Consider the following 24,717-nt stretch of genomic DNA (forward strand, 5'->3'; position numbering starts at 1 on the left):
TTACAGAGTTGTTTACTTAGGAAGAGGTTTAAGTAACCCAACATCCCAAAGCACTTGGTTGAAGTAACCCTGAGAATTATGATCGTCAAGATGCATATCATTTCTAAAAGGAACTTTAATATTTGCAGTACAGACACATATGACCAGATTACACTAGTACTGCCTGTTTTGAACAAACCCATCATCTGAAAGCAGTACAGGTCAAGTCACGGGAAACTCTTGCATAAACAAAACCTCATGAGCATGGGTAAAGATCAGTAGTCAGATACCATGTGGTTAAATAGTTTGTGGTCAATCTAGACTGTGGTGTTCAGAGAAACTGCGCCTTCCAAAATCTTTTGCATCTAAACTGATGTGTTTTACACACTGATCTCTAGTGTTTCCTAACTAGTGGTTTCCTGTTGTTCCAGTTTCACATTTTCTATGTTCAGCTATCAGAATTTGTTTGCTGTAGTGCCTTAGCCTACCCAAATAATAAGGCCTCAGATTCACCCATTGTAATCTCAGGCGATTCATTAGTCACCTAAATGCCCCCTGCCATTGAAGGAGACAGACACACATCTCCACAGGACATTTCAGTTTAGAGCATGTGGTGAATGTGTCTATTTTAGCTTTTTTGTTTGTATGGGTCTTTTTCTTTTTTTTTTTTTTTTGGTTGTTGGGGATTTTATTTCAGTTGGTTGGTTTTGGGGGTTGTTGTTTTTAAAGGAATGATTCTCAGCCAAAACGTGCTCTTTTCCTATTCACATAATATAGGCTGTAATCTAATCATCTTTTAATAAGCTTAATACTTTCCTTAAGTCCTTATCAATAAGCTAAGGTTAGTTTACAGGCTGCAATTTAGTCTGTTGTCTCGTCTTCAAACCATACAGTTAAGCAGTATCCTTAAAAAGAGTAAATGAAGCACTCTTCAGTTACACAAGGGAGGCTAAATATGAGATACATAGAGATATTTTGCCATTTTCTGGATTTAGACAAAAAATTTTGTCACTTGAGTCAAAATTTATGTGGCTCTAGGGTGATAGTTCTTTGAAACTGGAAACATGACCAAGTAAATACTTTCCCCAAAGCAAAAGTTATCCTGGAGCAGCAACCGCATGTTAAAACTATTACCGTTTTGAACAATAGAATTCTTTGCTTTTCTCTGAATTCAAATAGCTCTGCATGTAGTTTGCATTTTAATAGTTATCTCTTTTAAAATGAAGAGAGGAAGAGGAACTCTATGTGTCAGCCTTCTTGTAAGCATGAATTTCAGCATACAAATATTTCATAGAATTTAAGAAGTTTCAACACTGTCCATAATAATCTGAGCTCTCCAGAGATCAAATAGTATTACTATTTAATAGAAGGCTGACTGTGCATAATTAGCACATGTTAAAAGTGTCACTAAAGTAGTAGGCTCGCAGGAAAAGTCTGTATTTTCTGCATTTCCATGGAGACTATCGACTTTTTTAAAAGTCTCTTAAGGAAACTTCTGCATTAATTTTGTCTTTTACATGATTAGATGATTAGACAAGTAGTGCTCCAGTGTGTGGTGATTATCCATGCAACAATAAGTCAGTATAACAAGACTGTTATAACTTTAAGAAGTAGTTGAGGAAAAATCTCTCAGTAAGAAGAGTCAGAATCTCCCATCCTTGCATCTAAACAAATAATAAACAAGCCTTGGCTCTTAAGGAAAATTAATTCTGTTCTTCTTATTAGCTGTTGGTTGAGATCTCCCAAGCATGAAAGATGCTTCACGCTACAGAAACATAGGCCTGTGTGCTATACTTGAGAATCCATCACCACTGAAAAAAAGGACAGGAAAATCAAGAATACCATCTTGGGACAAAGCAAGGAAGAACAATATTTTCCGTCACCAAATTCCCTATCCAATTGCTGAGTAGCCTCTGACCATGATAGCAGTGATGCAGAGGGGAAATGAAATAAGACCCAGCTTCACCCTCTGTGTGCCTTAACTGCAACTCACATAAGGATCATATTGATTCCTGTAGACTTGTCATACCTTGTTCTTCTGCCCTAAACCATGGCCTCAAACCTAGCAGTACTAAACGTCCTGGCAGTGAGCATTTGGTTCACCAGAGAATGATACAAAATTCAGAGGAGAAAGCCATCAACCAGACAAACTTAGTGTTCGGGAGTTGTGTATAAAAAGTTCCCTTCCAGCTGATCAGGGTGGCTGCAGCAAAGAGAACATTTTCTAGGCAAATTTGTTTTGATGAGTTTTTGCTCTTTTATGGGCATACTTAAATGTTCATTGTATTTACATTGTTCAGAAGACTGCTTGGAGCAGGAATGCAGCCTTACTGGGTCTCTGGAACAATGCATTCCCCATCCTTTCTGTCAGAATGGTTTATGCTATTGGAGTATGTGAATCTATAGAGAACGTGGATGTTTGGGAACTGTGCAAACTGCAGACATTTGTGGTTAGCAAACTGCTGGTGGGATATATGAGAGTGTACATTCTTGTTAGCACTTAGCACAATGTATGTACATGCAGACCTGTGGCACAGCAAGACACTTCAGAATAATTGATCATAGGGGTGCCAAGTACCTTCTGCATCATCTTCTAAATTTGGTCAAGAAAGTGTTGTGTAAAAAATTAAACAGTTAGTATTAATTGACACTTGCCAGTGAACAGATGTAGAGGATAATATGTATAGATTTATTTTATTCTTTGGCTGTTGGTGATGTTGGCTGATATGTGGCTTTTTGTGCTTTAAGATTTGATCTAGAATGGTCTTGCCATTTCCAAAATGGAGGGAAAAGGAAAAATGTTTTGTTTTGATGATGAAAAAAAAAGCCAGAACACTTTTTCTTTGGGAAGCACTTTCAGTGGTGCCACGATCTCCAGTTAAATACGGGTAGCCATGTGCATTTTTTGGTATTCTAGTGAAAATCAGTCCTAAATTTAAAGAATATTTATAAATATATGAGTATAACTTTCCTGGAAAGAGAGATCGGACATAAATGGTGCCTCTGGCCTCTTTGGTGCCTCTTTGCCTGTCCTGACACAGGACCCAGACACTGTGCCCATTTATTCCCCTCATAAGCAGCCATTTCTGCAGGGAAAAGCAGAAGGCTTGTGTTCGATTTTGTGCATGTTCTCTTGAAGTAGCTGTACTCTGTTAACAAAATATCCCACAGAGATTGGGAGCCCCTGAATTATGCCAGGATGCCTCTCCACTCCTCTGTTACCTCTATATACCTTCAGCAGAGATCAGTTCATCAGTCCAGGTGTAAAGCAGAAGAGCTATTTCAAGCCTCATCAGTTCTCACTGAATTCCATGGAATGACTTTCTTTGTCTTCAGAGAGCTTTAGATCATTAGCAGCTTGTCTCGCTCCTTGTAACTGTGAAAAACTCTATACCACATAGTAGGGCAAAGTTAATTTTGTCAGTTAAATGATTTCACAGCCCAGTAAAAATATGTTCTCCAAGAAACATACTGAAAGGTTGTTGATCTTGGCATGCAGAGATTGACCTTGAGGAACCCCTTGTTTCCCATCACTTAATGGTAAGGAACAAAAATAGCACAGAGTAACCAACCTTTTGTGGGAAAGGTAAGGCCAAAATTAGCTAGGGATCCACAAATCTTTTGGAAACCAAAAATAGTTCAGGATATTGGCTTTCATATCTTTCTCTGGCAAATTTTGATATTATTATTCACAGACTTTAACCATAATTATAATTATAAACAACAAAAAGGCAGTGTTGTGGAGATGGCATAAATTTTTGTGAAATGCCACAATTGCTGGAAAATTGTTTTTTTCACTTGCTCAGGTTTCAGTACAAGATAGGAATTTAGACAAGGTGTATCTAAATATTTTTGTCTTAGAACTTAAATCACCTTTAAATGGATTTTATTGGGAAGTTATTTGTCATTTGTATCTTTTCTTTGAAACTGAAATGTGTTCCTTAAGAGTAAAATTACAGGTCTGGGTAGCTATAATGCTATAATGGATCAAACAGGATAGATCCAAAATATTTTCTATCTGAAAGTTATCTACCAGCACAAAAAGATATTGTATCTAACCCAAGGCTTTGTCCAAAGAGACAGAGAACTTTTTTGAAAGTATTGAGCTGCTGCCCATGCTCAAAGTTACAAGGTTTGCCAACAGATCCTTAATTTATGAAAAGAAAAGCAGGTCCATATTTTTGAAAAGACATTTCAGTGTCTATTATCCAAGCATTTCAAGACTGGAAATACAGCTTCAAACCCAAAAATCTCTAGATAAATATCTGAAATAAAAGCTAGTCTTATCAGTGTATATGTATTGATGTATCTACACATTAATCATATGTAGTATGTGATATCTACTACTCAATTCTTAAGAATTTTTTTAAAGTGTTATAATTAAAGATATTTTTCTAAGAGCATTCTTATTTAAGTGCCCTTTGTTCTTCAGTAAGAAGGATTATAATTTCTATCAGTTTTGTTACTTTGAATAAAATTTAATTTTACAATATGTCGTGTTTATTTTAGAAGAAAGAACTTTTTTTATTAATGTTCCAAAATGTTTACTGCAAAAAAAAATACTTAGCAAATACTTAGCACACAGATTTCATTTTTTTCTCCAAATTTATCTGATATATTTTAGTTCCGTTTTTTAGGCAAACTGAACTTCAGTCAAATGGTTGCATTGATCAGTTTGCATGTATCACAGTGCTTTACAAAACCTCTCCATGGTGTTTGTCATTCCCAAGGCCTCATGTGGTCTATGGGATTCCTGCCCTGAATTTATGTCTATTTCATCCCATTAAAGCCATGGGGCATTTGCTGAAATTTGTTTCTGTCATCTCAGTCTGTTTCAAAATATTCATGCTGTTATTTCTCTTTTACTGCTCCAATATCTAGTTATAAACAATGCAGCAAGTGTTTGAAAGTCTCACCCTCAACTTTTCAATTTAGGTCCTTGATTAATGAGGTGGAAGAGCTGCATAATGTCGATAATTTCCTCGCAAGTGGCAGTAAATGATAACAGCATGGAATGGATAGATGAGGGTCTAAGAGGCAGGTGTGACATCTAGCTGGTGTACTGAGATAGGAAAGACACAGTTGGAGCTAAGAGACAGATTATATCAAAAAGTATCCAGCTAAAATAGTGAAATCTACTCTGAGTGGGATTATTTCAGCTAAATAGAGGCACCTGGAAGTTAAACATCTCTTTTAATTCAGCCTGATCCTGGTAGCTCCCTTTTCAGCCAGTGGGAAGATTAACCCACCTGCAGATGACAGGATTCTTGCCTTGGAGATGCTTGTCTCCTCCCAGAGAGGTAAAGGGGGCTTTGGGCAATTAATTGTCCCCAACCTGACTGTCTAAAAGACTATTGCTTTTAGATCAATCCCTTGTATTTGGCTGGTTCCTCCTTCTTATTCCCCAGTACCTGTGTGCAAGCTGGTTATGTCCCCTCTGTTTTGTTGAGACATCACCTTTCTTGTTGCTGAATACATAGCTCTGACATGAACTCTAACAGCATGTGATAGCGTTGCTGCTTTGACACATTAATAAGCAGGCAGTGCCTGGACTCTAGATATCTTTCCTACCTGTAACAGTGCCTCTGTTAGACAGTCTTGCTACTGCATGTCTTCTCTTATGTCAGGTCATGTTTTGGAATTGCCCTAAAGTCTCCTTACAGAATAAAGTCAGGTACGATCCAGCTATCCATAAATCTTCTAAATAGAAAATGAAAATGTGCAAGGTCAGAGATAATGCTGCTCTGATCTCTGGATTTATTTTTCTTTTTTTAAAAAAAAACATAGATTTTCCTAGTTTTTTCCTGATTCTCCCAATTAATATAACAGAACAAAAGTGGCGTATTGTGTCAGACTGTGTGAAGATAAGAGTTGACTGACTTCTTCCCCCCAGACCGTTCCTTCTTGCAAAAAGATACAGTTATGATCTACGAGATTTCAAGACCTTTGGCTATGTGACCGTAAATCAAACCTAAACAGCACAACTGGAAATCCCTGAGGTTTGTTGCTCAGAATAGCTTCATCATGTAAGCTCACCGGGCCTTAGGGAAGTCTTCAGCTTTGCATGAAGGCACTGAGATTTCAGAGTACACTTTTCTAGGATAGCCCCTCAGGTACACTTGGGAGACTTTACAGAACTCCAGAGATCCCAGTTCTCCCAGCATTCAGTTCTCCAATTAAGCACCCCTAAGGATACCTAGCCATAGACACCTGGTAGCTGCAAAGGCTGATCACAGCTTTCATGGTGAGATTGCCCTGGAGCTGTGAATTTTGGGCAGTCAATCTTAGGATTTTGTACCAAGATTTTCCTTCAAAAATTCATGTCTGGGAAGCTCTGCTGTGCATACATGGACTGTGTGTTTGTCAGAAACATAGCATCCATCCATCAGCCTAGCTTCCAATTCTCTGGAGTCACATAAGATCTCGGTGCATTTATATATGGAGTGTGCACTTAGATGCTTTGGCTGACAAGAAGATTAAACTATCACATCTCCATTACAGCCAAAAATATGAGATTTTTGGTTTTCCATTGCTGTTTGTTTGGAAAGAACAAGCCCTGCATCAGGATGAACATAAAAATTGTCTTGAACTAAGAAAAAATTAGAACCACCACCTTTACGATGTCAAAGTATACTCAGAACTTTCAGCTGACAAATGACTTCAAAATTGCTGGTAGCTTGGATTAGTTGTGTTTCTAATTCAAAATGATCAAATTTACAACAGCCATGTACTCTCTTCCACTAATCTATAATAGGTCTGTATTTCTCTGTTAATGTCAGCTTTACAATTACATTTCATTTTCTGAGGCCCAGGAAGTGCTTGGGAAAACAGTCTGGGTTTTCACTCACAAAACAGATCAAATGCAGCAGTGTTAGTCAGCATTTCTTTTTCAATCTCTACATAATCCTATTATATTTCAGGTAGTGCTGTCAAAGCATATGATGCTGAGCAACAGTCTCACAGAGAATAGCCCTGTTGCGGTCTGTGTAAGTTCATGTCTTTGACTGGTTGTGAACCATGGAACATCTTGGCAAAAGATTTTAATGAACCTAGAGCCTCTTGTTTAAGCATTCATCCTATTATTCATCCCAATCTATTTATGTTCTGTTTTTAAAGAGTATTTTAAAGAGAATTCTTAACTCTGTTGAGTTACAAAAAAAAACATTTCATTCTATGTGTATATTGATTTCTACAAAGCCTTTTTATTTGGGGATCTTCTATCAATCCAATTGTCTGCTCTCTATGCCATAGCAGTCTTCCCAGTGTCAAGATCCTGCAATTACATCTGTATTTATTAAATGAAAAAGAGCAAGGCACTGTTCTCTAACACTGAGACTTAGGGGCTGTATCTGTATTAGACAGCCTTCAGCTCCAGATCTCCTCTGAGCCTGGAGCCAGATCTCCTCCTGAGCAGAGCAGTGATTTGTATGTGCTATTCTGCAGGTGGGACAGGGGTGATTTAGAGCAGTGTCTGAAATGTGAAGGATATATTGCAGCCCACAAAACAGCTGCTTTTATGACCTAACAATGCGTAACATGTTATACTTGAAAGGTAGTAGAAGCACAAGCAGGGACATTCATAAGTTCATGGCCCGCATGGTGAAGGTTGGAGGGGACTGTGGACTGAAGGAGGAGCTATAGCTGCTGTCACCATGTTCGTACTTACATACATGGGTCATGAGTGACAGGTCTTTGAAGAGTAAGTGGTTAAGTCATTTCACAGGCTGAAACAGGCAGGCATATAGGAGCCTGCCTAGCAGCCCTGTTGAAGGTGTGTTCCCTTTGTGATGGCACTTGGGCAGTTAACAGCAGCAATGTAGCATTATACAGTGGATATTGACTCCTGCCGTGCAATCATAGTCATCTGTTTTCTCACTGTGATGCATCATGATTGCAGCTTGAAAATAAGCGTTAGCTTCATAACAGTGCTATATTTTGTGTATTAGTTTTATCTGCTAAACTATAGATAGAGTTGCAATCAACCTGACTAGGCTGTTCTATACAGTAAAATTAGTATATCCCACTTTCCTGTCCACATGTTCCCAGCATGGTGCTTTCTCAGAATATGTTGCTCCAGCTCTGCAGAATGCTGAAATGGTGATGTGGCATGGCTGAAAATGAATCCTATGAAGATAAAAGTTACTGGATCAGTCAGATGATTGAGATACTCCTGAGGCTTTGTGGTTACTGTGATGACAAACAGAAACAAGATGGGACCATGTGTCAGAGGTTTGAGGGCAGAAGTTAGTGAGGAGGGGAACGTTTCTTTTGAAAAGTTTTCTTTTTTGAAAGCAATCAGGAGACAGACAGATCAAGCCAAACCACTACCAAATTAAATTGTAATAACTCAAAAACCTACCTGGCACAAGCAAGAATAGATCAGGTATCACATCTTAGGGATCATGTTTGCGAAAAAATCTGAAGTTTTCCATCCAGTCAGCTAGAACACCATTAAGACAAAATGTAAAGGTCCAAGGACAATTAAGCTCAGACTAAGGAGATATAGAACTCTATAGGCCCCTGCACAAAATCTGCTCAAAATTTTCTAAAAGAACATATGATAAGCAAGTGTAGAAAAGCCATGTTGAATTAACTGTATCTCAACATCAATGTGAGAGACTGGCCTTATTTGTTCCTCTAATAAACATGAAAGTAAGAAATTCCTATAAGAAAATAATTAACTGTGAAAAATTAAAAGCTGTAATGGTATTGTTGTTAAAAAAATGTCTGTAGATAATAATATGAAAAATGCATCTAAATGTTCCATGTTGTTTTATTACCATATGTACTGATTTCAGCCAGGGTAGAATTAATTTCCTTCACAGTGGCTAGTATGGGGCTGTGTTTTGGATTTGCACTGAGCGCAGGGTTGACAATGTGGAGATGCTTTTGTTATTGCTGAGCAGGGCTTACACAGAGCCAAGGCCTTTTCTGCTTTTCATACTGCCACGCTGACAAGGAGACTGGGGATGCATGGCAGGTTGGGAGGAGACACAGCCAAGACAGGTTACCCAAACTAACCAAAGGAATATTCCATACCGTATGACATCATGCTCAGTATGATGAGCTGGGGGGAAGGGAAAGGAATGGAAGGTTTGGAGTGGTGGTGTTTGTCTTCCCAAGTAACTGTTATGTGTGATGGGTCCCTGCTTTCCTGGTAATGGCTGAATACCTGCCTGCCCATGGAAAGCAGTGAATTAATTCCTTGTTTTGCTTTTCTTGTGTGTGTGGCTTTTGCTTTCCCTATTAAACTGTCTTCCTCTCAACCCATGAGTTATCTAGCTTTTACCCTTCTGTTTCTCTCCCTGATCTGACTGGTGGGGAGTGAGCGAGCGGCTGCGTGGGCCTTGGTTGCTGGCTGAGGTTAAACCACAGCACCATATTATACAATAATGTAGAGTATCTTCTTCAGAGAGGTTTTAATGTTTATAGCATTAAAGAGTCTGCACACAGTTGTCTCTGAACCTGTTAAACCAAGTTCATGTCAAACAACTTGCAAAATTTCCCATTGGGATTGAATATTTCTATTTCACTGTGTCTAGCACAGTATGTGCTCTGCTCACCTGGAAAGCAGTTTCCATTCCTTCATGTCCCAAAGGAAGGTATCAATAAAAAACATCCTGCTGGAGACACTACTCTTTCATATGGAAAAGCAAGACTTTAGTTCAGAATTAAGAATAACAATAGAAATTCTCTTCCTTATTGTGTGGGTTTCAATCAAAATAAATGTGTTGGATTGACTCCTGCAGTCATAAATTTTCCAATTTGAATTATTTTACACTGGTTGCCAAGAACTGAATTGGCACTGGTGACAGGTTTTAAGACCCTTTTTATACTTTCTAGGATACCGTGACAAAAGAGATTGAAGTAAGCCAAAGAAATTGCCCTTGTACAAGCAGAAGTTTTTGGTTTTGTTTGGTTTTGGGGGTTTTTGGTTGGTTGGTTGATTGGAGTTTTTTTGTGTGTTGTTTATTTTTGGTTTTTTTTTTCTGGGGGGAGGATTGTTCTTTTGGTTTTTAGAGCAGTTATCCACCTACCCTTTATACTTGATGTAAAGAGAATCAATCTGTAGTGTCTAGATCTATAAATGTCTAGAATAGTCACAGCCTTTTTTATTTAATATTCATGCTTAATGAATTGTATTCTATTTACAGGTTTTATCTGGGGTGAAATTAAACAGATGTGGGATGGTGGACTGCAGGACTACATTCATGATTGGTGGAACCTCATGGATTTTGTAATGAACTCCTTGTACTTAGCAACAATCTCTTTGAAAATTGTTGCATTTTCAAAGGTAAACTTTTTTTTTTTTAAATCATCAAAATTTTTAAAATAAATGAAATGAGTCTTCTTCGATCTTCCTCTGTATTTGGAGTTGCCCAGGTTTAGCAATGCAAGAGTTGTATGATGTGCTCATTGAGTCCTCTGCAGCAATGACAAGAAGGTAAAAGAGTATAAAAGCAAAGAAAACATTGGGTTTTATGCTTTTTTCTTCTTGGCTTATGCAATCTTTTGGTTTTTTGTATGAAATGTCATATTGTTATTTTCTTGTAAAAGGAAAATTACTAATAATGTTTTATAATGTTTGCATACAATTATGTTTTGTGTTAATATTTCATTATTTTTCAGTAAGAAATTATTGCCCCTAAGACACATTTACACACCATGCAAAACTTTCAGACAGGACTACTAGCAACATATTTACTCAAAATTTGGGGGAAACTAAAGTGTAAGATTTTAATTTGTTTTGAAAATTTATCATAAATGCAACATGAAAAAGTAAAACTGAAATGGATAAAATGGTCACTTGAGGCTGGGTATGTTCATTTTTTTTCATCCTTTTCTTGGACTTGTTGTGAATAGTTTTATATTTCACTGTTTGAAGTATCTTCCAGCAGAACAGCCATTCTTTCCAAAGACATAGAACATGTTGTATGAACATTTTGTATTGCATTCAACATGAATCCATAATATGATAGAAATTCCTCATAAAATGAACTGTTTTAATCAAAAAATGGTCTTGAGCACAAGGAAACCACATCTGAAAGGAAATTAAAGCATTTCTTAGCATCTGTCACAGAGTTTTTATCACATCCAAGTAAAGATAAGCCCATTTTTGCTGGCCACTGTATCAGTATTGTATTTCAGCTTTTTCAAGAACCCTGCCACCAACTACCCTGTATGCATGGAAGGAGAGTCTCTCCTCTGCCAAGACACTTTTGATTGGGTCAAGGAGAGAGCCATCAAGTAGCTAGTTACAGCTTCCTCTCCTCAAGCAGCAGCTGTTCTTGCTGCAGCCCTGCCATAAGTGTAGAGGAACTTAGGAGCCTCTAATTTCTATCCTCTTGTGTCTGTTCACAAAGGTCCATATGTCAGCTGGTCAGGAGCAAGGATGAGCAAAGACCTGGGATATGTTGACACACCAGACTTCTCCTTTGACGAAAGGTTTCTGACATGCTGGGTCTCTGACTGCAAATCACCAAAAGTCTCACTCAAAGAAATTTGGAGCTGTTGCCTGAAAGAGGAAGGTGTTCCAAAATGTGGAAAGCTGTCATTTAAAGCTAATGAAATGCCTTTTTATACACAAGGAGGCCTTATAAAGTGACTGGAAGATAAATAGTCATTTCACTTTCCCATGTAACAAAATTAACAGTTCATTGAAAACAGATGTTTCCAAAGTACTGGAGTTGACCAATTATTCACTTTAGAATAATATTAATTAGAAGACATTATAATCCTTTCATCTCCTAGACAGTTTCTGCTTACGGTAATCACTTTCCAAGGTGACAGTATCTATGCATCCATTACTCTCCAAATTGGTGCTTACATGTCAATGATAATCAACACAGTGCATAAAGCACTCTTTGGTGCTACAGTTTTACTGCATGTTCAGTGTTGTATCTAAAAACCTTTTTGTTCCTTTAAAAAGGCTCAGTTTTGGTAATCAACTGAAACACATGTTGATATAATGAACAGAGTAATACAAATGTGATTTAATACCCAGCCACATTTCCTTCACATACCTACAACAGAGCTCATTATCGCTATGCCAGATGAGATGGAGAGGATGCCAAATGTAACCAGTATGTTTTGATGTAAAGCTTTAATTTTCTTTTCTTAAGCCTTGCAAGATAGGTTTTCCTAAGTTACAGCTTTTCTGTATTTATTGATTCAAACATATAAGCTCATATGAATCAGCTCAAGCCACCTAAGAAAACATTTTGACTAGCTCCCTTGAATAAAATTATGAGTGCCCTCATGCTACTCTCCTCTGTGATAAATATTCCCAGAGTAAAATGTAGTGTTTATTGCCTATTTAAGGCTCTCTGACTGATGCAGTAGTTAAGTAGATGGATATTTACAGCAGCTGATGGGATAGTGTAAAATACACCAAAGCATTTAATTTCAGGATGAGAGGACTGCTAAGATAAAGTTATCAGTTTCATTGCCAGTATTCAAATAAAATGAGTGCATCACATAATTTTTAAAGGGCTATGCTTTTTGTCTCTGTGTATCAACATGTGAGGTCTTACTAAATTATCCAGTATGTCCACTGAAAATGCTTTATTCTCCATAAAAATGTCATAATAAATAATGCATTGTCTGACAGTTTTTGAAAGTACAAGATGACAAATTTTAAGCAACACATTTGTTTTGATGGAGGGTTATAGATAGAAATCATGGTGCTTTAGGAAAAAAATGGTTCTTTTTATGGTTTTGGAAGATAATTTTTTTTTATACTGATATGTAAAGTTAGGTGAAGTGCCAACTTCTATGTAGAATCTGTTTGCTTTATCTTAAATATTTGTTAAACCTGAGCATTGGACCTAGTGCTGTTTCTTTCCAATTCTGCTAGAAATTACATGCAAGTTCATATTACTGATAATATATCTCAGCTTTGACATGAAGAACTAGTAGAGAAACATGTTGCTATTCAGGGAAAGATGTCTGAAAAATAACTAAAAGTACATTATTTGTCTCAATATTTACTGATGTAACAATCACTGTGTCAGGTCTACTTTGTTCAGTAGTAAATAAGATTATATATCTCCTCTGCCACTAGTTCTGCAAAAGCTAACATCTTCTTACATATTTGCATTATAAAATGGTTTTGATTGATATTTTACCAGATTCACAGACCAAATGTCCATTTATATAGGAGGATTAACACCCCTCTGTCCCTGAGAAATGGACTCAGTTCTTCAGAGTAGTTACCATTTTAAAGCTCTCTGCAAGGCCCCCTACCCCCTTCCTACTGCTGCTCTGAAATTCAGCATAATGACTGCAAAGATTGGGTCATACATTTTAAAATAGGAAGAGTTCACATTTACATATGACCTTTCAGGGAAGGATTTAAAGTACTTTTCCTGAAATGAATATTATTTAACTTTTCTTTTTGTGATCAGAAACAAGGTGTTCACCTTTGACCAAGGTCCAACAGCCCATTAAACATTCAAGTAGCCTGATCTACATGTCTATTTGATCTCTCTTGGTGCTTTCATAAGATCTGCAGATCATGTCTTTTGTTTTAATGTGAAAACAGTAATCACTCAGCATTTTTCTCACAAGTGGTTCTGATATTAGACTTGCATTGGAATTCCTTTGAGTAAGGATCAAGAATTGTTATCTTTTATGCCCTGGGTGACATCGCAAAAGCATCATATAATTGCCTTGAAACTCTACTGCTTATATGCTGCTCAATTTGTTTTTTGCTCTTCTTAATTTTCCACTGATGTGCCATGTAAATTTCCTTCCACCAATGAGCCAATAATAGGTATTATTTAATCACATTAAGTGATGGTTGGCTTTGTTACATGTTGAAAGGTTGTGTTTGCATTTCAGCTGGGGACAGAAATTCATCAGGGTCACAAAATAATAGAGGACTGCAGAGTATCAACATCATGATTTACAGCAAGCTCAGTGTTGCTATATTTGCTCTTACCATTTTCCATTCCTTAGAACAATAACCATTTATTTATTCTACATAGAACAGAAGAACATCAACAAACATGAGTGAGAGAACAAATACTTCAATTTTGCATGTTTTGGCTTGTTTGACCCTAAGATACAGTTTTTCTTCTTCTTTTTCTTTTTTTTTTTTTCATATTGTCACTGTTCCTGGTTTTAGTATACCTTGTCTTTTTACTTCTCTTTTTTATTTTCCTTTTCACATGGAAGTTTCTTTGCTCTCTAGATTTTTTCTTGATATTTCTAGATTTCTTTTCAGCATCCTCTACTGTAGTTAGTGAAATCGGTAGGTTTTTGTTGCTAGAGCCCTCTTATCCTCATTATTTTCTTTCTGGCTTCTTACAGTTAATATATTTCACAGATAATTTCCAAACTTATTTCTCAGGCCTTCCTCTTTCTCGCTTTTTTTCCACCAAGTATTTCCAGTCTCTTACATAATGTTTCTTCAAAACTAAAATAACAATCATCACTCTCTGCTTACAACCATGACACCTTTTGAATTGTATCCACACATGCAGGACGCAGTTGGGCCCAAAAAAGGCAGAGTCAGTTAAACTGAAATAACATAGCTGTGCCTTTGATTTCCATTTTTACAAATAGGAGGTTATTTGATCTTTTATGAATGTTTTAACAAACAAGTTTTGTGTCTTGATCCAGGACATCATAGACAAAGTCCTTTATTCTCACCTTTCTCCTCAGCATAATTTCTTTTAGAAAATGACATTAGATACATCTAGCCAGACTACAGCTGTAAGACAGCCTCTCCCCTTCCCCAACATTCAATAAGGAGAAAATGAGAAAGTTAAAAGAGCAACTCATCTGACCTGTTTGGGATATCCGCTTTCCTACTACTCTAGGAATTCTCATTTTTCTTTGCCGACTGTAAAACTAGGTGACAGAGAGCACAGATATGGCTGTCCACATCTGATTCGTTAAACTTCATCCTTGCTCTCTTGCTATGTCTTATGCTATACTTATTCAGTTTCCTGTACTTCCATGTTTTTCTCAGTAGAGTTCCTTAGTTTTTTCCCATCTTCCCCTTTTCTGTAACTTCCTTGGAATCTGCCACTACTTGCCCTGCAGTTTGATGCTTTTGATTGTCTACCAAAACCCCCATTTCTTCTGAGTTCCAAATATGTTCTTTATTTTACTTTATTCCCCCAGCACACCTAGTGTTCTTTTCCCTAATCTGAGCATCTACTCAGATGCTCAGGTTTGGGTTCAGCACCTAATCATTGTTTGTACCAACAGTTGTTCCTAGTTATTTAATAGGTGCAAGTTTGCAGCTATGAGGGTTATAAAGTGCCATGAGAATCTGCGGTACTGTGCTGTATAATATTATTCAAAGAAAAACATTATAGGAATCATACTGAGAAGTTTTCAGCTCTCTCTTCTCAATAAACATGGAAAAAATTTTCTTCTGCTTTTTCTTCGTGTTTTATCTCTTAGCTGTTGTCTCTGTTAACAAAATTCTGTTTTCTTCTGCCTGTTTTTCATCACTGATCTTGAATCAATCAGAACTGAACTGAAGGGCAATAGTGGATGAGGCAAAAGAGCATGTCTCTTGAAGCTCTAATTCCAAATGCAGTAAGACTTGATTTTACAGCATGATCATTAGGGAGAGGATAGTCTAATAAGAGAGTACCAATCTATGACTCCAGCAGGTCTAGATTTAACTCTCTGCTCTGTAGAGAACAAATATTACTGGTGAATGAAATGTAAGGATGAATAATTCTTAACTCTTTAATCAACTATTCTCCTGTTTTGCAGTTTCCATCTACAAATCCACAGACCTGTCAGCTGCTATGGCTGCTTGTATATGAGTAAATGAAATTGTGCCAAGGATTGCTGTCGGGCACTGGGACAGTTGCACATGCACTACCAGTCACTTAGAGAAACCCTGGTGTGGTGGAGTACTGTGCAAACTATCATGTCCACAACAATGTCCAGTTCTCATTACAATTTGAATCATAGAATCACAGAATCATAGAATAGGATGGGTTGGAAGGGACCTTTAAAGGTCATGTGGTCCAGTGCCTCTGTAATAAGTAGGGACATCTTCAATGAGATCGGTCTGCTCAGAGCCCCATCCAGCCTGAGCTTGAATGTGTCCAGGGATGGGACATCTGTCACCTTGCTGGGCAACCTATGTGTTTCATCACCCTCATCATAAAAAATTTCTTCCTTATATCTAGTCTGAATCTACTCTTTTTCAGTATAAAATCATACGCCCATGTCCTATTGCTACAGGCCCAATTAAAAAGTCTGTCTCCATATTTCCTATAAGCTCCTTTGAAGTACTGAAAGGCTGCAATAAGGTCTCCCCAAAGATGCCTTTTCTCAGGCTGAACAACCCCAACTCTCTCAGTCTTTCCTCAGAAGAGAGGTGCTCCAACTTTCTGATCATTTTTAGCTGGACCTGCTCCAACAGGCCCATGTCTTTCCTTTACTGAGGATGCGGGTGGGGTCTCATCAGAGTGGAGTAGAGGGACAGAACCACCTCCCTGGACCTGCTGACAGCACTTCTTGTAGCCCAGAACACAGTTGGCTTTCTGGGCTTTTCATCCACCAGTACTTCATCTCCTCACAGTCCCTTCGTTCCCCAGCCTGTATTGGTACTGGGGGCTGCCCCAACCCTGGTACAGGACTTAGCACTTAGTCTTGTTAAACCTCATGTGATTTCCTTGGCCCACTTCTTGAGCTTGTTCACGTCCCTCTGAATGGCACGTCAACTGCACCACTCAGCTTAGTGTCATCTGCAGATTTGCTGAGGGTGCCCTCAATCCCTCTGTCCCTTGATAAAGACATTAAACAGTACTGGTCCCAACACAAATCCCTGAGGGACACTACTTGTCATTGATCTCCATTTGGACATCAAACTGTTGTCCAGTTCTCTGTGGATGCAACCATTCAGCCAGTTCTTTATCCACCAAAAAGTTCACATACCAAATCCATCTCTCTCCAATTTAGAAAGAAGGATTTTGCAGGGGACAGTGTCAAAGGACAAAAGATAGATGACATCTGTAGCCCTTCCTTTGTCCACTTATCTAGGCACTCCATTGTAGAAGGCCACTAGATTAGTTAAGCAGGACTTGCCCTTGGGGAAACTGTGATGGTTGTCTTGAATCACCTCCCTGTCCTCCAGCTACCTTAGCAGAGCTTCTAGGAGGATCTGTTCCATGACCTTCCCTGGCACAGAGATGAGGCTGTCAGGTTTGTTGTTCCCAGGGTCTTCCTTTCTCCCCTTTTTAAAAATGGGTGCAATATTTCCCCCTTTCCAGTCACCAGGGACTTCACCTGACTACCATGACTTTTAAAGTATCATGGAGAGTGACTTGGAAACTACATCACCCAGTTTCTTTAGGATTCTGGGATGCATCTCATCAGGTCCCATAGACTTTTGTATGTTCAAGTTCCTCAGGTGGTCTTGAACCACTCTGAGAGTAGTCACCTTCTTTGGAGGATGAGTGTGGTGTTGAAATGCTGTGGTGCCTGTGTTGTCTCATCTTGCCCCAGTGACACAGAAGAGTCCCTTTCCTTTCTGCTGTGAGCATGCGCAGCAGCTTTGAAGGATGCATCTGCGTGGCCTAGAGTAGGTAAATATAGACTACACCATAGTCCCTCTTTGAAAGGGGCTTTATATTATATTATCCCTTCTTTTTAGAGTGCTTCATAGCAGAAATTCTGTCCTCTGATATGTTCCATAAAACGGATTATTGAGATGAAATAAATAATAATGAGTCTGCAACAGTAGTTAAGCCTCAGTTCAAAGTAATATCTTTCATCTTCAAGAAATTTTTGGTAGAGCTGGAACAGGAAAGAATCACAGTTCCAGGGATCAGACTCTTTGATAATGAGACACACAAGCAGTTTGCCATGGTTCATTAATAAGCAGCTTTTTCATTATTGGTCTAGTATTACTGATTAAATGATATACTTATTCCTTGATTGAATGCTTTCTTCCTACTTGCCAAATTATTTGTGGGTTTCTATCCATAATTGTCAGCCCTGCACTGTTCTTCAAAGAAATCATTTACCTGATATTACAGCTGGAAGTTTCTATAATTCTAAAAATCCAGGTGTTCAAAACTGTTCCTTTCGTTCTGTCAGAATTTTTAGACTTGCTTTTGTTACTATAAAAATTTATTGTGATATCTGCAAATTAACTGAACAGCTTATAAAGAAACTGGCATATTTGTTTATGCATAAAAATAGAGGAGTAATTTCTTCCCTTCTGCTTGTTTTCAGTATAGTGGGTTAGTTCCACGGGAGAGCTGGGACATGTGGCATCCAACCCTGGTGGCTGAGGCCCTGTTTGCAATCGCAAACATCTTTAGCTCCCTGCGCTTGATCTCATTATTCACTGCAAATTCTCACCTGGGACCTCTGCAGATATCTCTAGGAAGAATGTTGCTGGACATTTTGAAGTTTCTCTTCATATACTGCCTTGTGCTGCTAGCTTTCGCAAATGGATTGAACCAGCTGTACTTTTACTATGAGACAAATGAACCTGGCAACTGCAAAGGAATACGATGTGAAAAGCAGAATAATGCATTTTCAACGTAAGTGTCTGATCTATTTCTATCCTCCCCTTCTGCCTCAAATATTTTAATCACTTCGATGCAATTTGCAGGAAAGAGGCTCCCTTTTCTATTGGTATTACACTGGTGCCCTGACAACCACATTTAATATTACCCTAATTAAAAAAAAAAAAAATTAACACTACATCACTCTGTAATAACTTCACCCCATACCAGATTCAAGATATCTCAAAAGATAAAAGGTAAAATAAAGGTAAGAGGAAGATATATGAGAGTAGAAGGTACATATTTAGAATTAAAGTCATCAGATCAGAGGTTACTTATCCAGGCAGCTGTAACTCTGCATTTCTTCCGTGTCTACACGTGAGCATTAAATAAGTCTGCTGTCTAACCTGAAGATTTCTTGTAAATGTGATAAACTGAGGCAGGAAAAGAACATGCAGTCCAATCTTCTACTGACCCGTCACACAATCAAATTTCTATTCTAATTTTTGTTATAAATAATTTATTTTTCTTTCACTTTAAATCAATTTTACTTCATTCTGGTTTTTAGTTCATCTATAGTACCAAAATACTACCAAATTAACACTAATTCTCCATCTTGTCTTTCAACTTCCAGCCTGAATCAAACTCCTGCTATAAATGTCTGTTCCCTACTTACTTCTGTGTATCTAGGCTGTTTTTAAAATACAATTATTACCAATAGCTTGCTTCTTAAGGTAGATAATTTTATAAAAATAAAATATTAATCAACTATGTTTTCTCAGGCACAGCATATTTATCTTGCATATTAATAACATCTATGCAGGTCTAAATTTTATGTGATCTGAACAGAAAAGCACAGGGAAATTTTTCAGAGCTCAACTTTGAGGGAAGCAATATTATTAATTTGGGAAATAGCAGGGCCTACTGGTAGTAGTGTCAGAAAATGGTGCCAAGGCAAACTGTGATGAGCCTTTTCAGCGATTGTGGGGAGGGTAGAATAGTAGTTGTTCAATTTGTGCTCAGACAAGTGTAAACCATACAAGAGGCTCCAAAGCTGTGCTTTACCACTCAGATACACCATGTTACAGGAGCAGAGATTCAGGACCTGCCCTCTCAGGTTCTCTCTCTAGGATAGAGCTGAACTGGGTTTCCTGGAAACATTTCACAGATGTTACCATATCATGGTGGGAAGGAGACCAAAGGGTTACATTTTGTCCGTCTCTGGACAGTACATCCCAGAGGGGGGGATGCAGGGTGATATAAGACCCTGCAGTTCAGCAGCCTCCCTGCTCTAGGTGCAGTAGGGGTACTGCACTGGTGCACTGGTGGTCCACACATCCTCTGTGGGTAACCTGCTTCTGGTGTTGGGGTGAAGGAGCAGGAGAGAGGCCACAGGGAAGATTCACTCCAGTTAATCTCAAGATACAGGCCTAGATATGCAGAAAATTTTGCTCCAAACTTTTGAGAAGCAACGAGCATTGCTAGGGCCATGCTTATAACACTATAGTGTAGCTGAATATTGCACAAAAGTGAAAATTTTTCAATCCATCTAGGATTATTTTCCAAAGAGGATTATTTTCCAAAGTTCATCATTGTTACTAGCTTCCTAGCCATTGTCCTAAACTTCCCTAAGGGAATATCATATACTTTAATTATAAAAGAACAAGTTTCTTTTGACAACAGCATGCTTGTCTTTATTCTGTCTCCCTTCTTTGCAAAACAAAACATATGCTAGTGATACTAATGTCTTTCTAATTATACAACTCCTTTTATCTCAGTGGCTCTCAACACAAACCAGTATTGCATAAACTGACTAGGTGTGAGGATACCATACTTCTTCAGCAGCCTGGTGAAACACAAACATTGAGTAACTTTTGGATCCTTATTTTACCCCCTTCAGCCAAGGTAAAGGATCAAAATGCTTCAAATGAAGATGTCCATCATAAGATCTCTAAAACTATATTTATCCCTCTGAAGTATGAACAAAATCAGTGTTTTGACAACAGGCTTATTTCTAGATTCTGTATTATACATCTAGAGGTTCAGATTTGAAACATTAAGCTGTTGTTTTGCTGGAAAGATATTCCATCCATGTTGGCTATACTGTGGTAAGTATCATTCACCTCAGTCAAGTCAAGGACTTTTGTGTGTTTTGCAAAAAACTGAACAATCTGAAAACTAAATGTGTTGTTATTATACAGCTATTCCTTTTGGATTTTGTTTTTCAGATTATTTGAAACGCTGCAGTCATTATTCTGGTCTATATTTGGACTCATCAATCTCTATGTGACCAATGTGAAAGCAAGGCATGAATTTACTGAATTTGTTGGGGCCACTATGTTTGGTACCTATAATGTAATATCTCTGGTTGTTCTACTCAACATGCTAATAGCCATGATGAATAATTCTTACCAACTTATTGCTGTAAGTTGTTCCTTATTAGATTATTTAGAATATATGCCTTCTCTCTGTTCCTAGATCCTGTTTTTCTGGCAGTAAAACATTTTACAAACAGGACATTGGGACATATTTTCTGATTTGTTCTAATTCTTTTGGACTTTTCTGGAAGGATGCAGAAATCAGACCCAAGCTGGACTAGGTAGAGAGGAATTTCCTCACAACGCTGAATGGGGAAGAGGTAACCCTTATGAAGAAACCAACTTGTGGGTTGGGAAGGGTGTGCTGATGCTTCTGGCAAATGATGGACTTCAGCCCTGCCCAAGCTGCACTGTACAAGACCTCTTCTGAAAAAGAGACTGCCCAAGATCATTCTGTCTCTGCATTATATTTGTTAGCATTTGAAAGACTGTTGTTTTTTTATTTTTATCTGGCATGTATATATATGAATATACAGTTAACAGAAATTGGATGCCCATGTGCCATGGACAATTTTGGACCCATTAGCAATTCATGAAAATGTCATGTCTTCTCGTTCAGCCATGTCCTGTTTTCTCCTTTAGTGAAAACTATCTTTATCCTTGTCAGAGCTATTTGCTCATTTTTATTTCTCAACTGTCTTCTAAGGAGACTATGGAAAATAAACACTGATTCATCATATGATAATTCAAATATGATCATGCCAAAAGCAAACAAATAAAAGAAAGTTTCAGTCTTAAGATTTTAAAATGTGCCCTTTTTTTCTAATTTGGAAATTACAAGTTTTTCAAAAAGAAATACTGACACCTGTATTTTTATAACACTAGTTGGCAATGTCTTGTGCACAATATCACAACAGAGTACCATTCACCAAAACTTGGGCTGCAGGTGGTATACTTTTGCTACTACAACTTCTAAATTTCTATGTTGATTACTGTATGGCTAGGGCTAGACCTGGCTACTGTGTTTGTTACCCAAATCCAATATTAGTGATTTCAACTTTTTATTCAGCTGCTAGGATTTAGAAATATTTCCATGGACTTTAGTTTTGATTTTTCCAAACTTTTCAGAATTGTATAATACTATATAGAATCCAAAAGAAATAAAATTTCAAATAAAAGTTAAAAAAAGATCCCACAACCTATTCCCAATATAGAATTCTGAAGTAGAAGGAAAAAAAAAAGATACTTGCCTTAACAGTTTTAGTAGCCTCGTGATTTGTTGGATTACTTACTTGTGAACTTCGGGTACCGACAATTACTAAGAAAATGCATGAGACTTACTGACTTGTTGAAGCTGCTGCAGAGCAGTGTAATTAGACTGATCTATGTGGAATAATGATGTGTTGCTTTTATAATAAAACATTTGTTCTAGAAATGTAGTATTTTTCTGCTTGTAATTACCCTTTCAGTTTTTCTGAGAGACTTTTAATAATTTAAATGCTCGTAACAGGGAAAGAAATGCTTATAAGTGGATATATACTTTGCATACTGAGCATCTCGTTACTGAAGTAAAGCAGCTTAGCTTTGCTTTGCGTTAAGGACCTTATTTCAAAGAAGATGGCAGTATTTTAGCAAGACAATTCATTAGTATTGCAGGGTTATTCTAGTTTTAGTTTTTCAGATTTTTGTAGAGGTTTGTTTCACCTCCTTAATTACAGCAATATCTATGTTGATGTTGTGTTTCTGGTGTGCAGGATCATGCAGACATTGAGTGGAAGTTTGCTCGAACAAAGCTCTGGATGAGTTACTTTGAAGAAGGAGGAACTCTGCCCACTCCTTTTAATGTCATACCAAGCCCAAAGTCTCTGTGGTATCTGATCAAATGGTTATGGAGACACCTTTGCAAGAAAAAAATTAGAAGAAAGCCTGAAAGTTTTGGAACAATAGGGGTAAGTAATGGAATTTACTCTGCCTTTAGTCTTCCTCTTTGCTATGTAGATGAGCCTTTCTCAGCCTTATAGAGCATCCGAACTGTCAAATAATGTGCATATGAGTTAGAGAATAATTCTAGCAGAGAATGTTTACTTTTTACATTCATGTCAGTGTATTTGACTGAAGACAAATCATCATATCCCTGTGCAATGGCAATATGAACCATGACTGTGCCTTTTTCAGAGATAATTCAAAAAAGATTAAAAGTGATACAGAATACAAGAGATCAAATGTATATACTTGTCTACCAGTCCCAGAATTTTTGGTTGATGATGTCCAGCTCCAAGTGCCCAATTACCCACTGTTCAGGTGTAATTGATGTATCATGAACCGCAGACTCACGTATAAAGTATTTGTCATGGGATATTCTCTGTGTCTCTGTCTCCTTACATGTAATGAAATAGGTTTACCATAAAAACATTCTTCCCAAAAGCTGTTATCATTAAACACAATATTTTGAAAGGTAACAGCATTTACCTGGACTCACTTACTTGAATTTACAGGTAGTGTTATTTCAGAATCACATTGGTATACTATTCTAATAGTGCGGGTTAGCAAGGAAATTTCTAGAGAAAAAAAATAGAGGGGAAAACATACATAAGGAGACTGAGAATAGTCCTGCACCTGGATTGAGCAGATGCCTGTGTGATATCTCAGACACATACTTTCTCTGGTAGCAGGAGGTAAAGCAGATTTGAATTTGTCCTTCCTAACTTCATCTAGTTGAGATAGCTCAGTCAGCAACACAGTTTTTCTGCCTTGTCAGAGCAAATATCCAGGCAACATCCTAACCCACCAACAACTAAGTCTCTCTAGTTATGTTTTCTGTATTTCCCAAGAGCAAGTCAGTAACTCAGTAACTAGACTGCATTTAGACAACTCCAGCATAAAGAAAACTGTTTTGGGTAAGATGTGAATAGTGGCACTTTCCCTATATCATAGGGGTTTGGTGAATATAAATTTTTTCAAGTCTGTTAGGAACTCAGATAGCCAAGCATTAAATGAGAGTATAAGAGTCAAGTGTGGGTAAGGGGAAAAACAAAGGGATGTAGTCCTCATGCTGTTGACCCTAGTAGAAAAACTTCCATCCATTTCAAAACTGCCAGGGAATATGAAACAATTCTTTGATGGACCATTAGTATATCAACGTTTTCTTTGTATGTCTTCACTATTTCCTGATAAGTGAGTAATAAGGATAGGTTTTTCCCACCTATTCTCGTCATATCCTGGAATTCAGTTTAATCTGTAGATATACTTGGAGGAACAAGTTCACATGGGTGTATAGATATATGATAAAGAGGAAGAGTGACATATAAAACTAATTCACAATTACTATTACCACTGATGAATTAATTTTGTCCTCTTTGTAGAAAGCTTCCAATCAGGCTTATTGCAATATACTGATCTTGTTGGCCAGTATCTATGTTATGAAAACAAAATTGCTTCACTTAGCTGTCATACTTGTACATAGCAAAGAAACAGCCAGAAATGGAAGCTTGTAAGCATGAGAATGACATTAAAACAAACCAGTAATGGACTACCAGAAACACACACTGAATAAAACCGATTAAAAATAATATGAGAAAAGCAGTGAAGAGAGACAAACAGTGATTCATATAGAAATTTTAAAAAGAACATGAAGTAGCATAAGTGGGGAATAATTTTAAGGATAGAACATCTCTGTGTGACATAGGAAGGAAAAGAAGTAAATGCAGAGACTTACAGGAAGAAAAATTATGAGATTTTGTTAGAAAGAGAAAATCAAGAGAGAGAGTGATGTACTTGTGTGTGTGGGAGAGTGCGCAATGCTTCCAGGCATTTGTTAAACATTTGGCAGGGATGATTAGGTAGTGTAAGCTGATAGAATGATATTAAACTTAGTGCCATGATGCCAGTGTATAGCAGAGGGTTGGTTAACAAAATATCCCTGTTTG

The 24,717-nt window shown here is 37.6% G+C and overlaps 1 protein-coding gene across 4 annotated transcripts in view; it reads left to right on the forward strand.

The window, feature by feature from the left end:
• Nucleotides 1–24,717, forward strand: part of TRPC4 (transient receptor potential cation channel subfamily C member 4) — a 141,757-nt gene that overhangs the window by 106,174 nt on the left and 10,866 nt on the right. For all 4 annotated transcript variants that reach the window (XM_027674472.1, XM_027674471.1, XM_027674473.1 and 1 more), the window contains 4 exons: nt 10,134–10,273; nt 18,196–18,509; nt 20,702–20,897; nt 22,546–22,740. In XM_027674472.1, coding sequence (XP_027530273.1) covers nt 10,134–10,273; nt 18,196–18,509; nt 20,702–20,897; nt 22,546–22,740 — 845 coding nt within the window. The remainder of the gene's footprint in view (nt 1–10,133; nt 10,274–18,195; nt 18,510–20,701; nt 20,898–22,545; nt 22,741–24,717) is intronic.

Source organism: Neopelma chrysocephalum, unplaced genomic scaffold, assembly GCF_003984885.1.
Source record: "Neopelma chrysocephalum unplaced genomic scaffold, ASM398488v2 Primary Assembly neopelma1_25, whole genome shotgun sequence".
NCBI lineage: Eukaryota > Metazoa > Chordata > Aves > Passeriformes > Pipridae > Neopelma > Neopelma chrysocephalum.